Raw genomic sequence first — 21,849 nt, forward strand, 5'->3', positions numbered from 1 at the left:
CAGGGCTGATCTCCTTCAGAATGGACTGGTTGGATCTCCTTGCAGTCCAAGGGACTCTCAAGAGTCTTCTCCAACACCACAGTTCAAAAGCATCAATTCTTCGGCGCTCAGCTTTCTTTACAGTCCAACTCTCACATCCATACATGACCACTGGAAAAACCATAGCCTTGATTAGATGGACCTTAGTCAGCAAAGTAATGTCTCTGCTTTTGAATATGCTATCTAGGTTGGTCATAACTTTTCTTCCAAGGAGTAAGCGTCTTTTAATCTCGTGGCTGCAATCACCATCTGCAGCGATTTTGGAGCCCCCCAAAATAAAGTCTGACACTGTTTCTACCATCCCCATCTGTTTCCCATGAAGTGATGGGACCAGATGCCATGATCTTCATTTTCTGAATGTTGAGCTTTAAGCCAACTTTTTCGCTCTCCTCTTTCACTTTCATCAAGAGGCTTTTTAGCTCCTCTTCGCTTTCTGCCATAACAGTGGTGTCATCTGCATATGTGAGGTTATTGATATTTCTCCCGGCAATCTTGATTCCAGCTTGTGTTTCTTCCAGTCCAGCGTTTCTCATGATGTACTCTGCATAGAAGTTAAATAAGCAGGGTGACAATATACAGCCTTGACATACTCCTTTTCCTATTTGGAACCAGTCTGTTGTTCCATGTCCAGTTCTAACTGTTGCTTCCTGACCTGCATACAGATTTCTTAAGAGGCAGGTTAGGTGGTCTGATATTCCTATCTCTTTCAGAATTTTCCACAGTTTATTGTGATCCACACAGTCAAAGGCTTTGGCATAGTCAATAAAGCAGAAATAGCTGTTTTTCTGGAACTCTCTTGCTTTTTCCATGATCCAGCGGATGTTGGCAATTTGATCTCTGGATCCTCTGCCTTTTCTAAAACCAGCTTGAACATCAGGGAGTTCACGGTTCACGTATTGCTGAAGCCTGGCTTGGAGAATTTTGAGCATTACTTTACTAGCATGTGAGATGAGTGCTATTGTGTGGTAGTTTGAGCATCCTTTGGCATTGCCTTTCTTTGGGATTGGAATGAAAACTGACCTTTTCCAGTCCTGTGGCCACTGCTGAGTTTTCCAAATTTGCTGGCATATTGAGTGCAGCACTTTCACAGCATGATCTTTCAGGATTTGAAAGAGCTCAACTGGAATTCCATCACCTCCACTAGCTTTGTTCATAGTGATGCTTTCTAAGGCCCACTTGTGGTATAGATAGTCTTTTCAAAATTGACTAACAACTCTTAATGCCAAAGAAGTATGGCAGTATCCCACTCAGGATATCAACTTTTCAGAAGAGGAAAGTGTAGTTTTTCTACAGCTGGACTGGGTTGCTAGTTTGCTGAAACAGGAATTAGAATTTGAAAAACAGTAATTGCTGCTACTAAATATTGATTTTTTTTTTTTCAGAAAGTCACCTTCCAAATAGTACCCTCCAAATAACTTAAAATCCTTTCTCCTCTACCCCACCCGCAATGTTCACAGCAGTATCTTCTCACTATTGAATTTCTTCATTACATTCTGTTCAACTCCGTAGACAACAACGACAGTTTGTGAGTCACTTGATGTGTACTGGGGAGAAATATACAGCAAATAAATCTATTCTTTTCCAGGCCAAAGCCTACCTAAGGATTGCTACTGAAGTGGTAAGAAGATTGCCACCACCTCCAGAGTCATTCCCCAAGTGTCTTGGAAATTAGCCTGGTCTTTGACAGTTAAGACCTTTGGAAATCAGCAGTGTGGTGGTGAAACCTACAGAAACAATAGCAATCATAATTATTTTCTTCTATTTCTAAAGAAATAATGTCCAGTCTTCAGATTTGATTTGCTAAACAATGACTCACAAATAAAAATTTTACATACCAATGCTTAAATTAGAAAAAAAGGTTTTTTTTAGTGCTTAGGAACATTTTTGAAAGCTGTTGTGTGCCAGCGTCCCAGAACTGCCTTTTATTTTATTGAACTATCCCCTTAAGGAATCATGAGTTAATATTACAAGCCCAACCTTCAGTTCAGGAGAGAACCATGCTCTTTCTGCAGGACGATAGAGTTAAAGGATTTACTGAGTATGAGTATGGACATGAGTATGACAACTCTCCATCAGGCAGTGTGGTCTGGGTCTGAATCCTACATCTAGTACTACCTTGGACCCTTCCTTAATACAGATGAACTTCTACTTCGTCATCTGGACCGGACTCTCCCCCTAGACTTTATGAATCTGGGTCTGGGCATGTATATTTTTAACAAAATTATAATGATTTTGATTGTTTTGATTATGATGGCAATAATAATAATAGCTAACATTTATCAAGGGTTTTCTTGTGTCCTTATAGTTAACCTTTCATTGATATGAGTGGAGTACTGTTGTTATCTTTGCTTTAGAGATGGGGAAGTTGAGATGTGGGAAAGTTAAGTGTTGTACTGAGTGTTACTGTTCTAGCAAGTGGAGGTTTGAACTTGGGCAGTTGGATACTGGATTCTTCCTTTTGTACACCAAAGGGCATTTGTTTATTTCAAAAGAGGAATGTGATTATAGTGTTCAAAATTTCTTCAACTTATTTGACCATTAACTTTTCCACCTCCCCTTCCCCTTTAGGAGCGTTTCATGAAGTTCATATTTCAAAGAACACACCTGGAAAAACATCTTGTCTGGTTGAGGCTCAGAGAGAGAGAGTCAAGGGCTTCCCAAGGTTATAAAGCTGTAAATACTGATAAGAGTTTATTAGTTAATCCTCACTTACAAAGAGATGGTCTGTGACGTTTGGCAGATGGCTGAGTTTCTTTGCTCTGTAGTTAAGCAGCCAGAAAATTAGGTAAAGAGTTACATATCATTATAAACATGTTTTTGCACACTTATGTTCACATAAAAAAAACTGTGCATAAATGTTTATGGCAGCTTTATTTGTAATAGCCAAAACAAAGCAAAGTTTTTCACTGGGTAAATGATTCGACAACCAGTAGTGTATCCATACCATGGAATACTACTTAGTGATGAAAAAGAACAAAGTATGAATACATGCAACGACATGGATAAACTCCAGATAATTACGCTGAATGAAAAAGTAATCCCAAAAGGTTGTGTACCATATGATTCAACTTAACATTCTTGAAATGACAGAATTATAGAAATGGAGAACAGATGAGTGGTTTCTAGGGGTTAAGGAGGAGATTGGTGATGGGGGAGGGAATTGTGTTTGTGGCTCTACAAGGGCATTATGAGAGAGATCCTTTGGAGGATGTAAATGTTCTGTATCATGACTGTATCCATGTCAGTATCTTGGTTGTGAAATTGTGCAATAGCTTTGCAAGGTGTTACCACTGGAGGAAACTGGTAAAGGGCACAATGAAATTTCTCTGTATTATTTGTTATAAGCTGCATGTGAATCTACAAATACCTCAAAATAAAAATAAAAGTATAATTTGAAAAAACAAACTTGTGCTGCTATATCTGAACTGAAGTCTTCTGGACCAAATTATCCATGCTAATTAAAGTCATGAATAAAAGTATTTGTGGACACACAGTAATCATCATTCATCACTCTGAAAAAGAAAAAATGACTTTAGGTGGTAGATAGCATTTTATTCTCTTTTTGGAAGAAGGCCTATGTAGATAATCATTGAATACTTCAAAATACCGAAAAAGCAAGTAGTTGAACCAAGCTTAACCCTTCCTGGAAAAGGAATAATTTAAATAAGCTTCCAGAAGTGCCTAAAGTTGTGTACCAGAATTTAATACATCTGATGGAAAAATGAGAAAGAGTTTACTCATAAATATGTGCCTTAGAAAAGATTCACATATATAATCATCTGCTCCCTTCTCTCTCACCTATAAGTCTCTGCAGATGCTTCCAGGTAAGTCACTGAAAAAATAACTGTGGTTAGAGTTTATACCCAGGTTCAAAAATGAAGGAAGGGAAAGTAGCTCTGGGAGCAGTAATTAAGCTTATTCCAGAATTTTGCCCCTGGTAGCCTTTGCTGAGCTTCAGGGAGCTGACTTCAAACAGACTACCAAGCACAGGTAGTCTGCCTCTTGCTAGAAGTAATAGTTATTTCTCATCCTTCACATTTCCATAGAGTGTAGAAAATTTCCATTCACCAGTCCAGGAGGGAAAGACAAACTCTTGATAGCAACAGTGAGCAATGTCAGATTCCTGATCTCTGAAGATTTATCTTCAGGACCAGGGACCAGGCTTGATCACTCCAGAGCTTTTGTGTAGCAGAGTTTTATTAAAGTGAAAGAGGACAGAGAAAGCTTCTGACATAGACATCAGAAGGGGGGCAGAGAGCGCCCCCACTCACTAGTCTTATCAAGGCCTTTAATAATTTTACCAGACCCACTCCGACAGCACACACCTTAAATTAACAAGATTAGAACCGTCAGGCGAGTGTATGCTCCCGTCTCGTCACAACAAAGATTTGGAGTGACAGACGTTGAAGCCCGCGGCGCGTCACAGCGCTCGGGTCTTGGACAGACTGTGTTATAGCTCTTAGATAAATCAGTGTTACACCTCTATTTTATTTAGAAGATAGCAGGAGAATCCATCCTCGAAGCGTAAGGGCATACCAACCCAAAGACAGGAAGAGAAGAGAGTGGAGGAGCGCGCCAGCACGCGGGAGAGAGAGCCCTTTGGCTCCTTTTTATATGTTTTTCCCTCCCCCTGGCCTGCCCTATGCAAATTGGGCTAGCCAGGAGTGCTGTTTGTTCTACCTGAAGTCCTCACTCCGGTCCTCCGACCTTCCTTTGACCTTCCTTTGTTCTATTTTTGCGGGCTTTTCCCTTCCTTGTCTTTTAGCCACTGCCACTTTGGACTTCTGTTTCCTATTCTAACTACCTAACAGAACTGACAATAGAAAGGTCTCACCAGACCCACTCCCACAATATATGTCTTAAGATAACAAGACTAGTCAGAAGGTTCTTGTTAAGGAGAAACATGTCCTCCAGCAAGATCATTGTTATACAGACTAAGCCAAAGCAATGTAGAAATAACCTTTGTCCTTTTCTCCTCCTTGAGAGCCCCAGACCCCTTTCTCCTCCTCAGGGACCCCGGACTTCTTATCAACCTACCTCTACCTAGGAATTGACTCTCTCACTCCCCCAATCACTCCATCCCAGGGAAAGAGGAGTGACTCATGGGCAGATTGCTTCCTATCTCTGTCTCTGATTTCAGCCAAATCCTGAGCTTTCTAAGGTAGGGTACTGGGAAGCCCAAAGCTGTCCACCTCTACCTTGGACATGGGTGAGCAAGTCCATCTAATTTAGGGGTAGGGTATTTGGTAACCCATTGTGGTCACATGTCCTCTAATCCAGCTAATAGTTGTTTTTTGTTTTTTTTTTAACTTTTATCTGAATTCTGTTTCTCTGCGTTCCAAACAGGGGAAGAATCCCCCTAAACAGACTCCTTGGAACCACTGAATACCTTTCTAAATCCTATAAAGTTAAAACTGGAGAATATATGGAGATATATATCAGATAAGTCCACCACTGTATTTGAAGCACCTCTTGGTAAAAATTAAGTTCAATAATGGCCAGAAGTTTTTTTTAAGGGGAGAAGGGGAGTAGAGTTTTCAGAAATAGACATATATAGATATGATAACTTGATTTTCAACAAAAGTGCAAAGGTAATTCAATGAGGAATAGATCATCTTCTCAGCAGTTGTACTTAGTTGAATATCTTTTTGCCAAGAAATGAACCTTACCTTACACCTTACGCATTTACAAAAATTAAGTCAAAATGGATCATATACCTAAATGCAAAATCCAAAACTGTGAAACTTCTAAAAGGAAAAGATGGGAGAAAAATCTTCATGATCTTGAGTTAAACGTGTTTAAATACAGCACAGAAAGTCATTATAAAACTGTAAAAGAAAAAGTCAAAACTTATACTTCATAAAAATTAAAACAGCTATTTGAAATTAAAACAGTAGTTAAGGAAATTAAAAGGAAATTTTCAGATTGGGAGAAAATATTTTTACAAAATATCTGACAAAGAATTTGTATCTAAACTATATAAAGAACTCTTATAACCTGATAATAAGAAGACCAAAAAAACAGTTGTTTTTTTTTTTAAGATTACACCCATGGACTGTTTTTTTTATTAATGTTTTCATTTATTTATTTATTTTTTGCCACACATGTCTGGGTAAAAAACCTAGTTTTAAAATGAGTAAATAATGGGACTAGAGACTTCACCAAAAGAGATATCATTGAAAAGTAGCATGAAAAATACACAACACCTTTTGTCATCAGGGAAATGCAAGCAAAGCAAAACAAAAAACTCACAATGAGCAATTACTCCACAGCTATGAAAATGAATACAATGAAAAAGACTGACTGCATCAAGTATTGATGTGATACTATGTGGATCCTCTGGAACTTTCATACGCTGTTGTGGGGAACATAAAATAGTATATTTACATTTGGAAGACAGTCTGGCACATTTGAAAAAAGTGAAAGATCTAACTATTCTGCTCCTAGTTATTTACTAAGAGAAACATATATATTCATATGAAGATTTATATACGAATATTCCTAGCACATGTGGTCCACTGGAGAAGGGAGTGGCAAATCACTTCAGTATTCTGGCCTCGAGAACCCCATGAACTGTATGATAAGGCAAGAAGATAGGACACTGAAAGATGAACTCCCCAGGTCAGTAGGTGCCCAATATGCAACTGGAGATCAGTGGAGAAATAACTCCAGAAAGAATGAAGAGATGGAGCCAAAGCAAAAACAACACCCAGCTGTGGCTGTTACTGGTGATGGAAGCAAGGTCTGATGCTGTAAAGAGCAATATTGCATAGGAACCTGAAATGTTAGGTCCATGAACCAAGGCAAATTGGAAGTGGTCAAACAGGAGATGGCAGGAGTGAACATCAACATTCTAGGAATCAGCAAACTAAAATGGACTGGAATGGGTGAATTTATCTCAGATGACCATTATATCTACTACTGCAGGCAGGAATCCCTTAGACAAAATGGCAGAAAGCAAAGAACTAAAGAGCCTCTTGATGAAAGTGAAAGAGGAGAGTGAAAAAGTTGGCTTAAAGCTCAACATTCAGAAAACAAAGATCATGGCATCCAGCCCCATCACTTCATGAGAAATAGATGGAGAAACAGTGGAAACAGTGACAGACTTTAGTTTGGGGGGCTCCAAAATCACTGCAGATGGTGATTACAGCCATGAAATTAAAAGACGCTTAGTTCTTGGAAGATAAGTTATATGACTAACCTAGACAGCATATTAAAAAGCAGAGACATTACTTTGCCAACAAAGGTCTGTCTAGTCAAAGCTGTGGTTTTTCCAGTAGTCATGTATGGATGTGAGAGTTGGACTATAAAGAAAGCTGAGCACCAAAGAATTGATGCTTTTAAACTGTGGTGTTGGAGAAGACTCTTGAGAGTCCCTTGGGCTGCATGGAGATCCAACCAGTGCATCCTAAATGAAATCAGTCCTGAGTGTTCATTGGAAGGACTGATGTTGAAGCTGAAACTCCAGTATTTTGGCCACCTGATGTGAAGAACTTACTCATTTGAAAAGACCCTGATGCTGGGAAAGATTGAAGGCAGGAGGAGAAGGGGACAACAGAGGATGAGATGGTTGGATGGCATTGCCAACTCAATGGACATGAGTTTGAGTAAACTCCAGAGTTGGTGTAGGACAGGGAGGCCTGGCGTGCTGCAGTCCATGGCGTCACAAAGAGTTGGACACGACTGAGCAACTGAACTGATCCGATTCCTAGCATCTTTATTTATAATATCCAAATGCTGAAAAGAACTCACATGTCCACCAAAAGGTGAATGGATAAACCAGATTGGCTGTAACTTGAACAGAGGAGCCTGGCTGGCTAGTCCATGGGGTCACAAAGAGTCAGATGTGATTTACTACTAAACCACCAACCACCACTGTGTGATAGAATACTTATTAGCAATAAAGTAGAATGAATTATTAAATCTTGAATTATTAAAATGAATTCTTAAATTATTAAATCTTAAAATAATGATGCTAAATGAAAGAGACCAAAAAAAGGCTACAACCTGTGTAATTTTATGTACATACCATTCTAGGAAATGCATACCTACCAGACACAGTAGATCAGTGGTTGCCTGGAGATGGGCCCTGGGAAAGAACAGGTATGGAGAGAAGACTAGATTAAAAAGCAAATGAAGAAGCTTTGAAAAGTGATGGAATGTTCATTAAGTTGATTGTGGTGTATACCTAGGTCAAAACTCATCCAGTTGTACACTTTAAATATGTTCGGTTTATTATGCATCAGTTATACTTCAAGAAGGTTCGTTCTGATACTGGATTATGCTTTCTAGAGTAGTGTTTTTATAAGAAAATAACCTTTTTTAAATGACTGCAACACCCATATTCAATGTCATAGTTTCCATGTATAGTTATTTTCAAATTCTTTTTTCAAGGTCTCTCTCTCTCTCTCTCTTTTTTTTTTTAACGAAAGAGACCTTATTGACCAACTACATGAGCAGAATACTCTCTCTTCCTTGTGCTGGTCTGAGTGACTGCTGATGTTTGGAGTTCAGATGGAAACTTGTAGAGTAATCAATTCAATTATTTGCTTTCTTTTCTTACTTCTGCCATGTCTGCTTGTGTTATCTGAAGCAGCAAATTGTCTTCACATTTAGAACTACTTACTTTGGTTTAGACTCTACATAGAGTATAGTATAGAAGTTGGTCACAGACCACTTTTCTAGTAGACTGTTATTTAAGTAACATTTAAACCTTCAGATTAAAATGTAGCAATGCTTTGAAAACCTTGTTAAACTCTAAAATTGGATGACCTATATAAATACTGATGTGCCATATTTTCAGCTTACTAATTGAAAAGTAGCTGACTTTTACTCCCAGAAATGTCAGGTTTATAACAACAGATAACTTGATTACTACATAAAGGATGTTTAGTATAAAACTATTGTTTAATTTAAAAAGACAAAAAAATGGTTATGTTTTTGAAGATTTTTTCAAATTACTTTCCTACTCTTTATTATTTTTAATCTTTTGTAGGTATTTTCAAGTTTGACAGTTGTGAGTTCTTGTTTTAGCTCATCTATAACCTGTGCCTGTGGTAATTTTAATACTGTAGGTTAGTTTAGACCTTTACAATAACATCAGTTATCTTTTACAAATTGAATGTATCAAGCAATAATGATTTTTTAATTATTTAAATTGAAAAGTAAAATAGGAACAATAAATTATCTTCAACTATATCCGTTTCAAGCATTAAAAAAAATATTTTGTAGAATATGCGTGTTGCAGCTGTTGAACTGTTGTTTAAACATTATTTCTCACACTGTGCCTAATGGATTTAATTATGGTTCACACACTTGTTCCTTTATCATCTCTTCAGATGGAGAACTATACAGATAATTGAAAACCACTATGAGAATGTGTTATTAGGCTGTCTTTCCTGATGAGGGTATTTTCTAATTATGTTGTAAAAGTTCCTGGCAAAGAAATTCTATTAAATACTGACTTTCTCTTACAGTTCACTAATCTAGTTACTCACCTAGATCAAGTACAAAAGAAAGACAACATTGAAACTAAAGGGTCTTGTGACTGGAAGCAAAGGTCAACAATAGTGATTAGTCTAAAATCCATTTAACATTGAGAAGAACTGATCAAAAATATTTCTTCAACTCTTTTCCAGCCCATACTTGATCATAAGGAGCTTCTACTTGAGGACACTAAACTATGACAAAGTATATGTTTCAATGAATAAGAGCAAAACTCCAAGTATATTGTTTGAGGGAAATGGCCTGGGGAAAGAAGATCTGAAATCAGGTTTGTTGAGTAAAAAGATGCACAACGTGAGAGTCACGAGTTAGGTTTTGTTTGGGGCAAAATGAAGACTGCAGCCCCAGAGACAGCACCTCAGATAGCTCTGAGAGACTGCTCCAAAGAGGTAGTGGGGGAAGGTCAATATGTAAGATTTTGGTGAAGGAGGAGTTCAGTGCAAATCAGGCGCTTACTTTACAAAAGGGTTTCTGCTAGTCACTAGGAGCTGGTGCCACCATGAAGAGATTTAGTGCTCTTCTAGACATGAAGAGATGCAAGGATTGGGATCATGAAATCAGTTTCTGAAAAAGATTCTAACTAAAGACCTGTTGCACAGTTTCTCTGAAGTACAAAGTGCCTTACTTTCCACCCTGCATTCTTATGGTATTTGAAGGCTGGCAGCTGCAACAACTCCAGTACTCTTGCCTGGAAAATCCCATGGACGGAGGAGCCTGGTGGGCTGCAGTCCACGGGGTTGCGAAGAGTTGGACACGACTGAGTGACTTCACTTTCACTTTTCACTTTCATGCATTGGAGAAGGAAATGGCAACCCACTCCAGTGTTCTTGCCAGGAGAATCCCAGGAACAGGGGAGCCTGGTGGGATGCCATCTATGGGGTCACACAGAGTCGGACATGACTGAAGCGACTTAGCAGCAGCAGCAGCAGCAGCTGCAACAACACAGGGTTCAATCTCTGCAGAGGCAGATGGCAAACGCCCTTGTTGTTTTTTAGTCGCTGGCAAATGCTCTTGGCAAGTGTCAATTTGTAGTTGACAGGTTTGAAGATTAGAGGGTTAAATAGGAGGAAATAATATGAGCAAAGAAATGGGTGTCAGTGGAAGGAATATGGTGTATATTGGCAATCTGTAGGAAAACTAACCCACTTTGAGATATAGTTTCATATTTGGATGTAATGGGAAATAGGATAATAGGATGGAAAAAAACTGATCCTATTACGAAGGGCCTTGAGTGACATGAAGTGGTGTGACCTTGATACAACAAGTAGTCATAAGACTTTTAAAATTATTTTTTTATCTATAATACATGCTTTCCAGAAAAATTTACAAGGTACAAAAAAGCATTCCATGAAAAATAACTCCCCCTTTTCATACAGCCTAACAAACTGATTTCAAAATTTATGTGAATAGAAAGATCAAAGATTAGCTAAGAAACTCCTGGAGTAGAAAAATCAGTAGGAGGAGGAGGAGGGCAACTTGCCTTACCAGATATCGAGACTCACTATAAATTTATAGTAATTAAGACAGTTTGGAGTTAACATAGAGATAGAAAAATTGACAGCCTAGAAACAGTTTATGCATATTTGAATATTTGATTTATGACAAAATGAGTATTGCAGATCATTGGAGAAATATTGCTGAGACAGAAAAATAATTGGATCCCCACCTCATGCCACATAAAAATCAATTTTAAAAGTAAAACTTATAAAATTTTGAAGAAAATACATGACTTTGTGATCCTAGGAGTGAAGAATCCCTTAAACAATAACCTTTCATTCAAAAGGTATTCATTATAAAAGAAAAGATTGATAAATTTGGCGTTAGGTTAAAATTTAAAATGTCTGTTCGGTAAAGGACATCATGTAGAAATTGAGATAAATCGTAAACTGAGAACATATTGAAGCACCTATAACTAGTTATTCATAAGAATTCAAGAACTCCTACAGATCAGTAAGAAAATAAGAAAAGAAAGAATGGCTTAATTGAAAACTAAGCAATAGAAACAAAACAGGCATTTCACAGAAGAGAAAACGTGAATGGCCCATAAACATGAGACACAACTCAGTCCCAGCAGTAATCAGAAAAATGCAAATCAGAGGTCATTTATACTTACTGGATCGTAAAAAGTAGTTAAGTCTTATAAACCAAGTGTGAGAAGGGACGTATCTTATACCCTAGTGGTAAAATGGTAAACAGCCATTTGCAGAACACTTTGTTGTGATATTGCAGTCACATAAGCTATGACTCTGTTCTTGGCATTTCTTTGAGGTTTCTTACACATGTGCACCAAAAGACATATAAGAATGTTCATAGCAGCACTGCTCAGGGTAGCAAAAATCTGCAAATAACCCAAATGTCTGGCAGCAGAAGAGAGGATAAATTCATTGCAGTGTGGTCACACAGTAGAATATTCTGCAGCAATGATAATGAATGAACTGCAGCTTCTTTTTAAAAATGGATGAATCTTAGAAATGTAATGTGCAAAAGGGGCAAGTTACAAAGACTATTTATAATATGGAGATCCTATTTCAGCAATGTCTTTGCAAAGACTATTTATAGCAATGCTATCTTACAGAGCTCAAAAATAAGCAAAACCAACTAATTTATGATTTAGCCATATAAACAAATATGATAAAATTTTCTTTAAAACCTATAGGAATCATAAACATTAAAATCAGGTAAAAAGTACTTCTAGAGTGAGAGACAGATGGGTGAGAGATGAAAGGAACACAAAAGTAAATACATTGTTAGTAAACTTTTTTTTTTTTTAATTTGGGAGGATGGGTGGGGTCATGGATATTGTCTTGTTGCTTAACTCACTTGTATGTATTTTGTGTGTATGAAATGTGACCTTAAAAATATCATTTGGAGAAAAAAATGCATTTTCTCCTTCTACTCAGTCAACCACCCGTTTCCCTTCCCCTGAGACTTGTTAAATAAATCGTGGAACATCCATATATACATATACATCCATAGTGGAGTATAATGCAGCCATTGAAAGAGAATAAAGCACTTCCATATGTTCTGAAATGCAGTGATCCCCAGGTTTGGGGGCTTAAAGAAAAAAGTGTATGTGGAGCTACAGTCTGCATTAAAACATACACACCCACATATGTATATGCCAGTTATCTCAGTAAGATTACTAAGAAACTGGCTCTCATAAGTTTCTGACCTTTGAAGTGAGTTAAATGGAAGCCATATTTTTTTAAAGTTGATTCAGTCGTATGTCGGAAATGAGGCGACCTTGGAAAAATAGGGAGACCAGCTGGAAAACCATCACAATAATACCACCCTGAGGGAACCAAGGCTGCAAAAGGATGATGGAAGAGCATGGGGCAGTGAAACGTGTATTTTGGTGCCGTGGGTGATTTAGCACGGCATCCTGCCGAGTTGCTGTTGCCAAAACCCAGCAGTCTAAAGAGTCACGTGAAACTACGTTTTTAATCTGTTGAATCCAGTTTATTTTATTATCCTATTTATGACCTGTTGAATTCAAGATGTGGTTGTGGAATGCCACAGCCCATATAGATGGTCTTCAGGCTCTGTGGAATCTCCTTTTTGCATTAAGCCACAAAGGAAGAAATCGCTATAGAATATTAAATTCTTCCTGATTTACTCTAAATAAAATATTTTGATCTCTCATCCTGAGAAGGACTTAATTGATAAGTCTATGGTGAGATTATACAAATGTGTGCTTACTAATGTGCCCTAAATAGCAATGGCAAAAATACCCTCCTAACTGGATAGTCTAAGAAGTGTTTTGAAGGCAGAATGTACTCTTAATCAGTTCAGTCACTCAGTCGTATCCAACTCTTTGTGACCCCGTGAATTGCAGCACGCCAGGCCTCCCTGTCCATCACCAACTCCAGGAGTTCACTCAGACTCACGTCCATCGAGTCAGTGATGCCATCCAGCCATCTCATCCTCTGTCATCCCCTTCTCCTCCTGCCCCCAATCACTCCCAGCATCAGAGTCTTTTCCAATGAGTCAACTCTTCGCATGAGGTGGCCAAAGTACTGGAGTTTCAGCTTTAGCATCATTCCTTCCAAAGAAATCCCAGGGCTGGTTGCCTTCAGAATGGACTGGTTGGATCTCCTTGCAGTCCAAGGGACTCTCAAGAGTCTTCTCCGACACCACAGTTCAAAAGCATCAATTCTTCGGTGCTCAGCCTTTATAGCCCAACTCTCACATCCATACATGACCACAGGAAAAACCATAGCCTTGACTAGACGGACCTTAGTTGGCAAAGTAATGTCTCTGCTTTTGAATATGCTATCTAGGTTGGTCATAACTTTTCTTCCAAGGAGTAAGCGTCTTTTAATTTCATGGCTGCAGTCACCATCTGCAGTGATTTTGGAGCCCAAAACAATAAAGTCTGACACTGTTTCCACTGCTTCCCCATCTATTTCCCATGAAGTGATGGGACCGGATGCCATGATCTTCACCTATAGTTAAATTCAATGAAAGTGTTGTAAATATTTCAGCTGGTTTTCTTCTACCCAGCTGCATTATGACACAAATTTCTTCTTATGTATCCACAGTTATGAATTGTTGATTTTACTTAAATGTCTCATCAGTCATTGGCATGCCCGTATTTGTACTCATTTCCAGTGGAATCTGCTGGCAAGCTAAAATAAAATAGTCCGATACACTTTTTCTTTGTTTCTTCTCATGCTGCTTTTCTTCTGCTCTTACCGTCATCATCACTCTTCCCACAGTGGTTGTTTTAGTCAAAATGAAGCTGGGAGTTAGTTGCGTGCAGGCATACTGATTGTAGTGTTGTGTGTGTGACTCTCTGCTGTCCTGTTTTTCCTGAACCTCAGACGGAGTCATCACTCTCAGCAGTACAAATCAATTACTACTTGTTGAAGTACCTGAGTCTTTGAACATCTGTTGTCCTTTACGTCATCGATGGGACTCAAAAGACATCCACTTGAAGGTTTTTCTCTCATACCACAGGGATTTTCTAAAACTTGTGTTATTTCCTGTGGCCCAGAGATTGTTTCATTTTCCTGCAAGAGGAGGAAAAAAGGGATCTAAGTGCTTCCTGTGATTGCATAAAGTTTATTTTCGGAACAAAATTCTGTGTTTTTTTTTCTTTTTTAATTACATCCAGTTTTCCTTGCTGGAGAATTTATAGGGAATGTTGGGTGATGTTTGCTCCCTTTTTGCACCAAGGAAGTGTTTCTTTTTACTGATTAGAAAGTTTTAAAATAAATATCCTGTGACTCTCTAGCCCAAATGTTTTGTGGTAGGAAAAAACATTGCTCTGAAAAAAAACATCTATCTCCTTATACTTTGGTTAGTGTTCAGACTATTGCTCAAAACAGTCAACATTATTTGGTCTCCGTCTGCACTAACCAATTTTTATAAATAGTATACATAAAATCACCAATAAACAAAAATGTCAAAACCTTTTATTAGTTTACGTCTTTTTATGGTAAGGAGAGAATTTTTACTGTCTTGAATTAGCAAGTAATTGTTTTGTGTAGAATGAGGGAGATTTCTTACCCTTTCTAGGGAGGAATTTTCATATAAACAAGCTTTTTATATTTATCTAAAACTTCCAATTAATTACATTTTACAATAAATATTAAAAAAATGAAGATTCATAATAATCACTTCCTATTAAAGAATAAGACACAAGAGCCATTTAGTCAAGTTGCTTTTTTATAAATGAGACGTTGAGAAGAATAGGAAAATATGCCATCTAACTGTTTAGGCTGGAACCTGTATAACCCACTTTCATTTCTGAATGATGGGCTTTTTATTGCCATGCTTTTTAGAACACCACTTTAGTGTTCTGATTTTTTAGAAACAAGTGTGTGTGTGACTTGCTTGCACATTTTCTGAGACCATATTTTCCAAATGCAGAATAGGTACTACCGCCTCCGTTTTGGTTTCACTTCACAACTCTGTTAATAAAAATCCTTGTTACAAGCTAATTTCCCTTGACAATTCCTAGCAGCCCTAACAAGTTACTATTTTAAGCAATGAATGAAAGTGGTATCAGTTCCCATGTAAATAAGAACATTAGTCACCATCTCCAAAACTGGTTTGAGGAAGAGGGAGAAGGTAGATTTCCTAATGAAATGAGAGACCAAATTGTTAGTTTATCCGTACAGGTAAGTACCTTACAAATACAAATTTCTTTCCCTCTATTTTTCCGTATATTTGGTAATACTGTAAGGTACCCATTTTCTTGGGTAGAAGAAATGGCTTTGGAAAGTTCAGTGAATTTGTCTAGGTAAGACTGTTAGAGAAAAATATACCCAGAGAATCTCAGGAATCGTGATAGGCATTTATTAGCTGGAACAGTCTATGATATTAAGTGGATATCAACTAATGGGGATAAGATTCTACTCACATTACCTTATATTAGAATTTCTTTGCTTTACTCTCTGGAGTACTGGGTGTGAACTTGAAGGGAAATTGTAATTCAAACAGCTGCACCAGATAGAATAACCGTAAGTGGCATTCTTGTTGAATGAAATATTAATCAAGAATGTAATTTTGATTCATTTCTTTTATCCATTTACTATTTGACTCATCTGGAAGAGTTTTATTTTATAGCTTTAAAGAAATATTTGCTTTCTTCCAACTCCATTGCTCTGTTGTTGTTGTTGTTGTTTTAAAATAAATACTGGGAGATGCCTTCAAGAGTGGCTGGCATCTGGGAGGAATAAGGAGTTTGCTTCTTGATTTGCCCCCTGTGGAGGGTAGTGGGGAGGAAGTGTGGAGTGCCTGAAGTGCTTTAGTTTGCTAGGCCATCTGGTCATCAGGAAAATGCTGTGTTTTCAGTTTCACAGTGAATGAGGAGTTTATTAAAGAGGAGAGCTTTTATTTAAAGGAAGTAAGGAATCACATTTTGTGTCTGCCACTAAGAGCTCCAGCTTGCTTAATTGTGAAAAGAAGGGTCACATGTGGACGATTCTGCCCATCAGTATGACTCTATAATGATGCTTTTGTTTCTATTACTGGTGAGAACTTGAAGACAGTGGTTTGGAAAGATGAGCAAATGTGCAAGGGTATACACCCGGAATAGAGTTATTCCAGTTCCATAAGCTCTCCCCCCACCTCCATACACTCTTTATGAAGGGAAGAAAATGAGCCAAAGGGGTGAATTTTTCTTAGGCCAAAGAAAGAAATCAGACCTTAAAGTTTACTGCCAAAGTGTCTGAATCTGGGTATCAGTTGGAAAGCTACGAATCAAGTTTAATTGATCAACATCCATCCACGCTTCTACTTATTGAACTACTTTATGCTATAAAAGTTAAAACCAGGCTCATGTTTTATTTACCACTTTTTAAATAAAGCATTAAGTTCAGGAGAGCTGTAGGGGGAAAATCAAGAATAGGAAAAGAAATCAATGCACAAAGCACGTCTTTGCACTCAACATTGAGATTGAAAGTCTGGCAATGGGCAGTGGCCCACAGAAAATGAAGAGCCTTGGAGGTGAGTCCACCTCTTGCCACCTGTTGTCATCTTTACAAGTAATTAATACAGTTCTCTGGAGCTACCTGAATTAAACCTTGAAAGCTCAAATCCCAGGATGCAATTTAGACTGAGCAGCCTAAAAGTTTTTAAAGGATTTGTAGAACCTGCAGTCCCATAGGAAAGTGCAGTTTGTTTCATTCAAGGTACAGCTAATCACTGTGAAGAGGAAGAAATTTTCCTGACCTTTGAAAGAGACTATTGCCCAGAGGGTCTTTGGTTTATTAGGAGTGTCTGTCGAGATGAGAATTCTTTTTGGCTTCATTTGAAGGTGCCAGTATGGAAAGACGAGGAGGAAAGTAAGGAGTGGATTGCCCTTCCAAGAAGGGCAAGAAGAATAAAATGTGCAAAGGTTGAAGGTTGAGAATTTAGTCGGGATCCAGACTACAGATTAGAAGGTCAATGTGGCTAAGGCTGGGCTGGGCTGGGCTGGGGCTGAGCATTGGTGAGCTAGGAAGGAGTGAAGGGCCAGGTTGTGAAGGGCTTCCTTCCACTTGAAGGAGCTGGACTTGCCCTACCGGAGATACTGCTGCTGCTGCTAAGTCGCTTCAGTCGTGTCCAACTCTGTGCGACCCCATAGATGGCAGCCCACTAGGCTCTGCCGTCCCTGGCATTCTCCAGGCAAGAACACTGGAGTGGGTTGCCATTTCCTTCTCCAATGCATGAAAGTGAAAAGTGAAAGGGAAGTCACTCAGTTGTGTCTGATTCTTCCTGACCCCATGGACTGCAGCCCACCAGGCTCCTCCGTTCATCGGATTCTCCAGGCAAGAACACTGGAGTGGGATGCCATCGCCTTCTCCACTGCCGGAGATAAGGAGCCATTAAATGGGGCTCTCAGGTCTGCTGGCATGCTAGCTCGCAGTCTTCTCTCCATTCTCCCACACTCACTGAGTGTCCTGCTTCAGCGTGCATGTGCAGACAGCCCGACAAGCACCTGAACCCCAAAACCTGTTTCAGTTTTCACATTCTCTGCCCCTACTCCTCTGACTTTGTTCTCGTTCAGTCTGCTCTGCATCTGAAATCTGAAACTCCCCTAAAGTGAGTTTAGTTATTTACCATTCTTCCTGTTCCCACACTCTGTTAACCTTTAGTGAACTTTGCAGGACTTCTGATGGTCTGATGTCCCTTCACCCAGTACTTCCCCTCTCTCAAGATTTATCTTTTGTTTTAGTCAGGGTTCCCCAGAAAAACAGAAGTAATAGGGCAGCAACCAATATATAGGGTAATTGAACAGCAACATTCTCTCTCTCTCTTGATATGTAGAGAGAGGGGTTTTGAGGAACTGGCTCAAGTGATGTTGGAGGTTGGCAAGTGCAAAATCTGCAGGGTGGGCTTGTAGGCTGGAGGCACATGGAAAACTGATGTTGCAGTTCAGAGGCTGGCTGTTGGCGGAATTCCTTCTTGCTTGGGGGAAGTCAGTCTTTTGTGCTATTAAGGCCTTCAGTTGACTGAATAAAGTCCACCCAACCATGTTATGGAGGGCAATCTGCTTTACTCAAAGTTTACTAACTTAAATGTTAGTCTCATCTGAAAACACCCTCACCGAAACATGCAAAATAACGTTTGACCAAATATATGGGCACCGAGGCTCAGCCAAGGTGAAAGAGAAACATCATCACATCTTCCTTTCTTCTCCAATCTAGACTCACACAGTAAACGGCTCATTTGCTTCTCCATCACTCCCTTATTTTGTACTATATGCTACTTTGTTCTTGCCAGAGCTCTTATGACTTCTGCTATTGGCTTCCTCTCCTCCTGAAACTGCTCAGCAACACTGTAGAAAACCACACACTCGAGTGTAAGACTGCTACAACAGATATGTGGTTTCCAGCTTTAATGGGGTCCTCGGGGCTCCTGGGTGCTGCTTGTATGTCCCTGGTCAACACCCTTTCCATTCCCAGAGAGGCTGTTTCAGATGTCTGCAGTTCTGGGGAGTCTCTTACTCATCCCAGTCTCTCTTCCTCGTTAGAGGAGTTTACCTGTTACAACGCAGTGGGATCATGTGTGTTGAGCATGTTGGTGCTGCTGCTGCTAAGTCACTTCAGTCATGTCCGACTCTGTGTGACCCCATAGATGGCAGCCCACCAGGCTTCCCCGTCCCTGGGATTCTCGAGGCAAGAACCCTGGAGTGGGTTGCCATTTCCTTGTCCAATGCATGAAAGTGAAAAGTGAACGTGAAGTCGCTCAGTCATGTCCAACTCTTTGCAATCCAATGGACTGTAGCCCACAAGGCTTCTCCGCCCATGGGATTTTCCAGGCAAGAGTACTGGAGTGGGTTGCCATTGCCTTCTCCCGTGTTGAGCATGAACCACCTCAATTTGCTGCTTTGCTCCCTGTCCGAATCATCTGAACAATCTTGGCTTGCCCACATTAAGAGATTACTGAGAGCAGACAAAAAGCCCAGCAGGCATTCACTTTGTCTTCAGAATTCATCCAAAACAACTCTGTCTCTTCTCACTTTTCACTTTCCTGGCACCTTGATTCCTTGCCCCCACATCTCCGTTTTCTAACTCCCATTTTCCAGTTATCTTTGTTGTTCTTGTTTAGTCACTCAGTCGTGTCCAACTCTTTGTGACCCTTTAGACTGCAGTATTCCAGGCTTCCCTCTCCTTCTCTATCTGCCCGAGTTTACTCAAAGTCATGTCCATTGAGTCAGTGATGCCATCCAGCCATGTCATCCTCAGTCGTCCCTTTCTCCTGCCCTCAGTCTTTCCCAGCATCAGGGTCTTTTCCAGTGAATTGTCTCTTCGCATCAGGTGGCCAAAGTATTGGAGCTTCAGCTTCAGCAACCATCCTTCCAATGAATATTCAGGGTTGATTTCCGTTAGGATTGACTTATTTGATTAACAAGTGGCTTAGTTTAAATTCAACTTGCTGGCTTTGACCTTCATGCTTTTCAAGGTCACATGCTCTGGGGACTGCTCTACTCAGGGAGGAGAGAAGTGGCAGTGGCGAGAGAGACCTACCTTCAGTTCCTGTTCCTGTGGCTCAGCCAGACATGTTACTTGGAACTGCAGAGTCCCTCCAGATTTTGATGGCTCCACATTCAACATGACACCCTGTAGTTCTCACTACGAGTCTCCCTGCAGCCAGCCAATGCTTGCTGCAGTTATTCCCAAGGGGACTTCCTGACATCTGGTTTATCAGTATACCAAGAAGCTGTTGGAAAAAAAGCATTTCAGTAAGTTCTGGTCTCTGTGGAGAGGACATCTAGTTTGGCTGCCCTTCAGACTCACATATTCCACCCATATAGGCCAGAAATAGCTCACTACTTAGGACTCTTTGAAGGACAGAGATCATTGCCACCTCCTCCTGACTTCCCTTGCCTCCTCCATGGTGGTCCACTCCGTTTTTCAACTTACTTTGCCTGCTAAATATCCACCTCAACTCCTGTGTCTGATCTAGTAACTCAGGGTGGTATATCAAGTGGAATTTAGAAATGGTAGGACATGGTGTCTGGATGTGGTTGGGCAGATGGTACCAGTCATGGAGACATGACAGAGAAATGAGGAGCAGGGTGTTTTAGGAGAAGGATGATAACTGGCTTTGACCATGTTAAATTTCAGATGCCTATGGAACATGTGATCATTGTGACATCTTGACGGGATTTTATTTTATTTGTTTTTTTTTAATTTTAATTTTTACTTATTTTTTACTTTACAATACTGTATTGGTTTTGCCATACATTGACATGAATCCACCATGGGTGTACAGCCTGACTTACACCCTTCCCTTGAGGCCATGTGAGTTCACATTTCATCTTATAGTTGCTAAAACAAAAGAAACAATACTGATTACCTAGTCCCTATCATTTAATCAAGGAGGGATTTATTATGTGTAACTGAAAAGACTCTGTTAAAACAGGAATTACATACACACAGCAGAGACAGGTCCCAGCTTGTGGCAGTGCCAGCCACCCCTCAATCTCTGTCCTGGTCTCTCATCACCTTTGCCCAGCTGTTGGTGGTCTGAGGTTCATCCCTGAGGAAAAGATTCAGATGCTAGTGAGCCAGTAGTGAAGTACTGGAATGCATGTTTTTAAAAAAGTATCAATCGGAACATGATTGCTTTACAACGTTGTATTAGTTTCTTCTGTGCAGCAGTGTGAATCAGCTGTATGTATATACGTATCCCCTCCCTCGAAAGCCTCCCTCCCATCCCCCTACCCCACCCGCCCGGAATATACCTTTATAGTTACTGACCGCTCATTTTATTCTTTGGGTCAAGTGCAGAGTTTCTACAGAACTATTAAATAAGGTTTCTCAAAAGACCTCTGTTTCTTCATCAGTTAACCTGAGCAAGTAATAAAATTGCTCCTTCAGATGCCGGCCAGTGAAATGGAGAACAGCAGTGGGGCAGCGCCTAACGGTCCTGCGGGCATCTGGAAGGATCAGAATTGTCATCTGCTATTTGCAGTACTGGTTGGCATCAGAAACAGGCATGGAAGAAAACGTGCTGATACGTCTCCCGAGTCTTATCTCTAGACGGGGAAACTGGTTCATTTCCCATAGGCTTACTGTTGAAAGGCCATTTATGCATCCATGATGAAGTGCCGTGTGTGTGTGTGTGTGTGTGTGTGTGTGTGTGTGAGGACCTTGCAGACCTCTTTACTATTAGAATGATAGTGACAGGAAGGCAGCTCTGTGTCCAACCTGGAGCTCAGAAAGGTGGCTGGGCTTCAGATAGATTTGGGAGTCATTACACACTGGTGGAGGTTGGAGCTTTTTTTTTTTTTCAGGTAACTTTTTTATTCTTCAACTCCCAAATTCCTCAATTTCAATATTAGAAATTTATATTCTCCTTAACTGTGCA

The 21,849-nt window shown here is 39.7% G+C and overlaps 1 protein-coding gene across 1 annotated transcript in view; it reads left to right on the forward strand.

Moving 5' to 3' along the window:
• The window catches only part of NUBPL (NUBP iron-sulfur cluster assembly factor, mitochondrial), a 227,004-nt gene extending 225,293 nt beyond the window's left edge, over positions 1-1,711 (forward strand). Inside the window, exon 11 of the mRNA XM_052659947.1 lies at positions 1,625-1,711. Within this exon, the coding sequence (XP_052515907.1) occupies positions 1,625-1,711 (87 nt within the window). The remainder of the gene's footprint in view (positions 1-1,624) is intronic.
• Positions 1,712-21,849: the final 20,138 nt, after the last annotated feature.

Source organism: Budorcas taxicolor, chromosome 21 (genome assembly GCF_023091745.1).
Source record: "Budorcas taxicolor isolate Tak-1 chromosome 21, Takin1.1, whole genome shotgun sequence".
NCBI lineage: Eukaryota > Metazoa > Chordata > Mammalia > Artiodactyla > Bovidae > Budorcas > Budorcas taxicolor.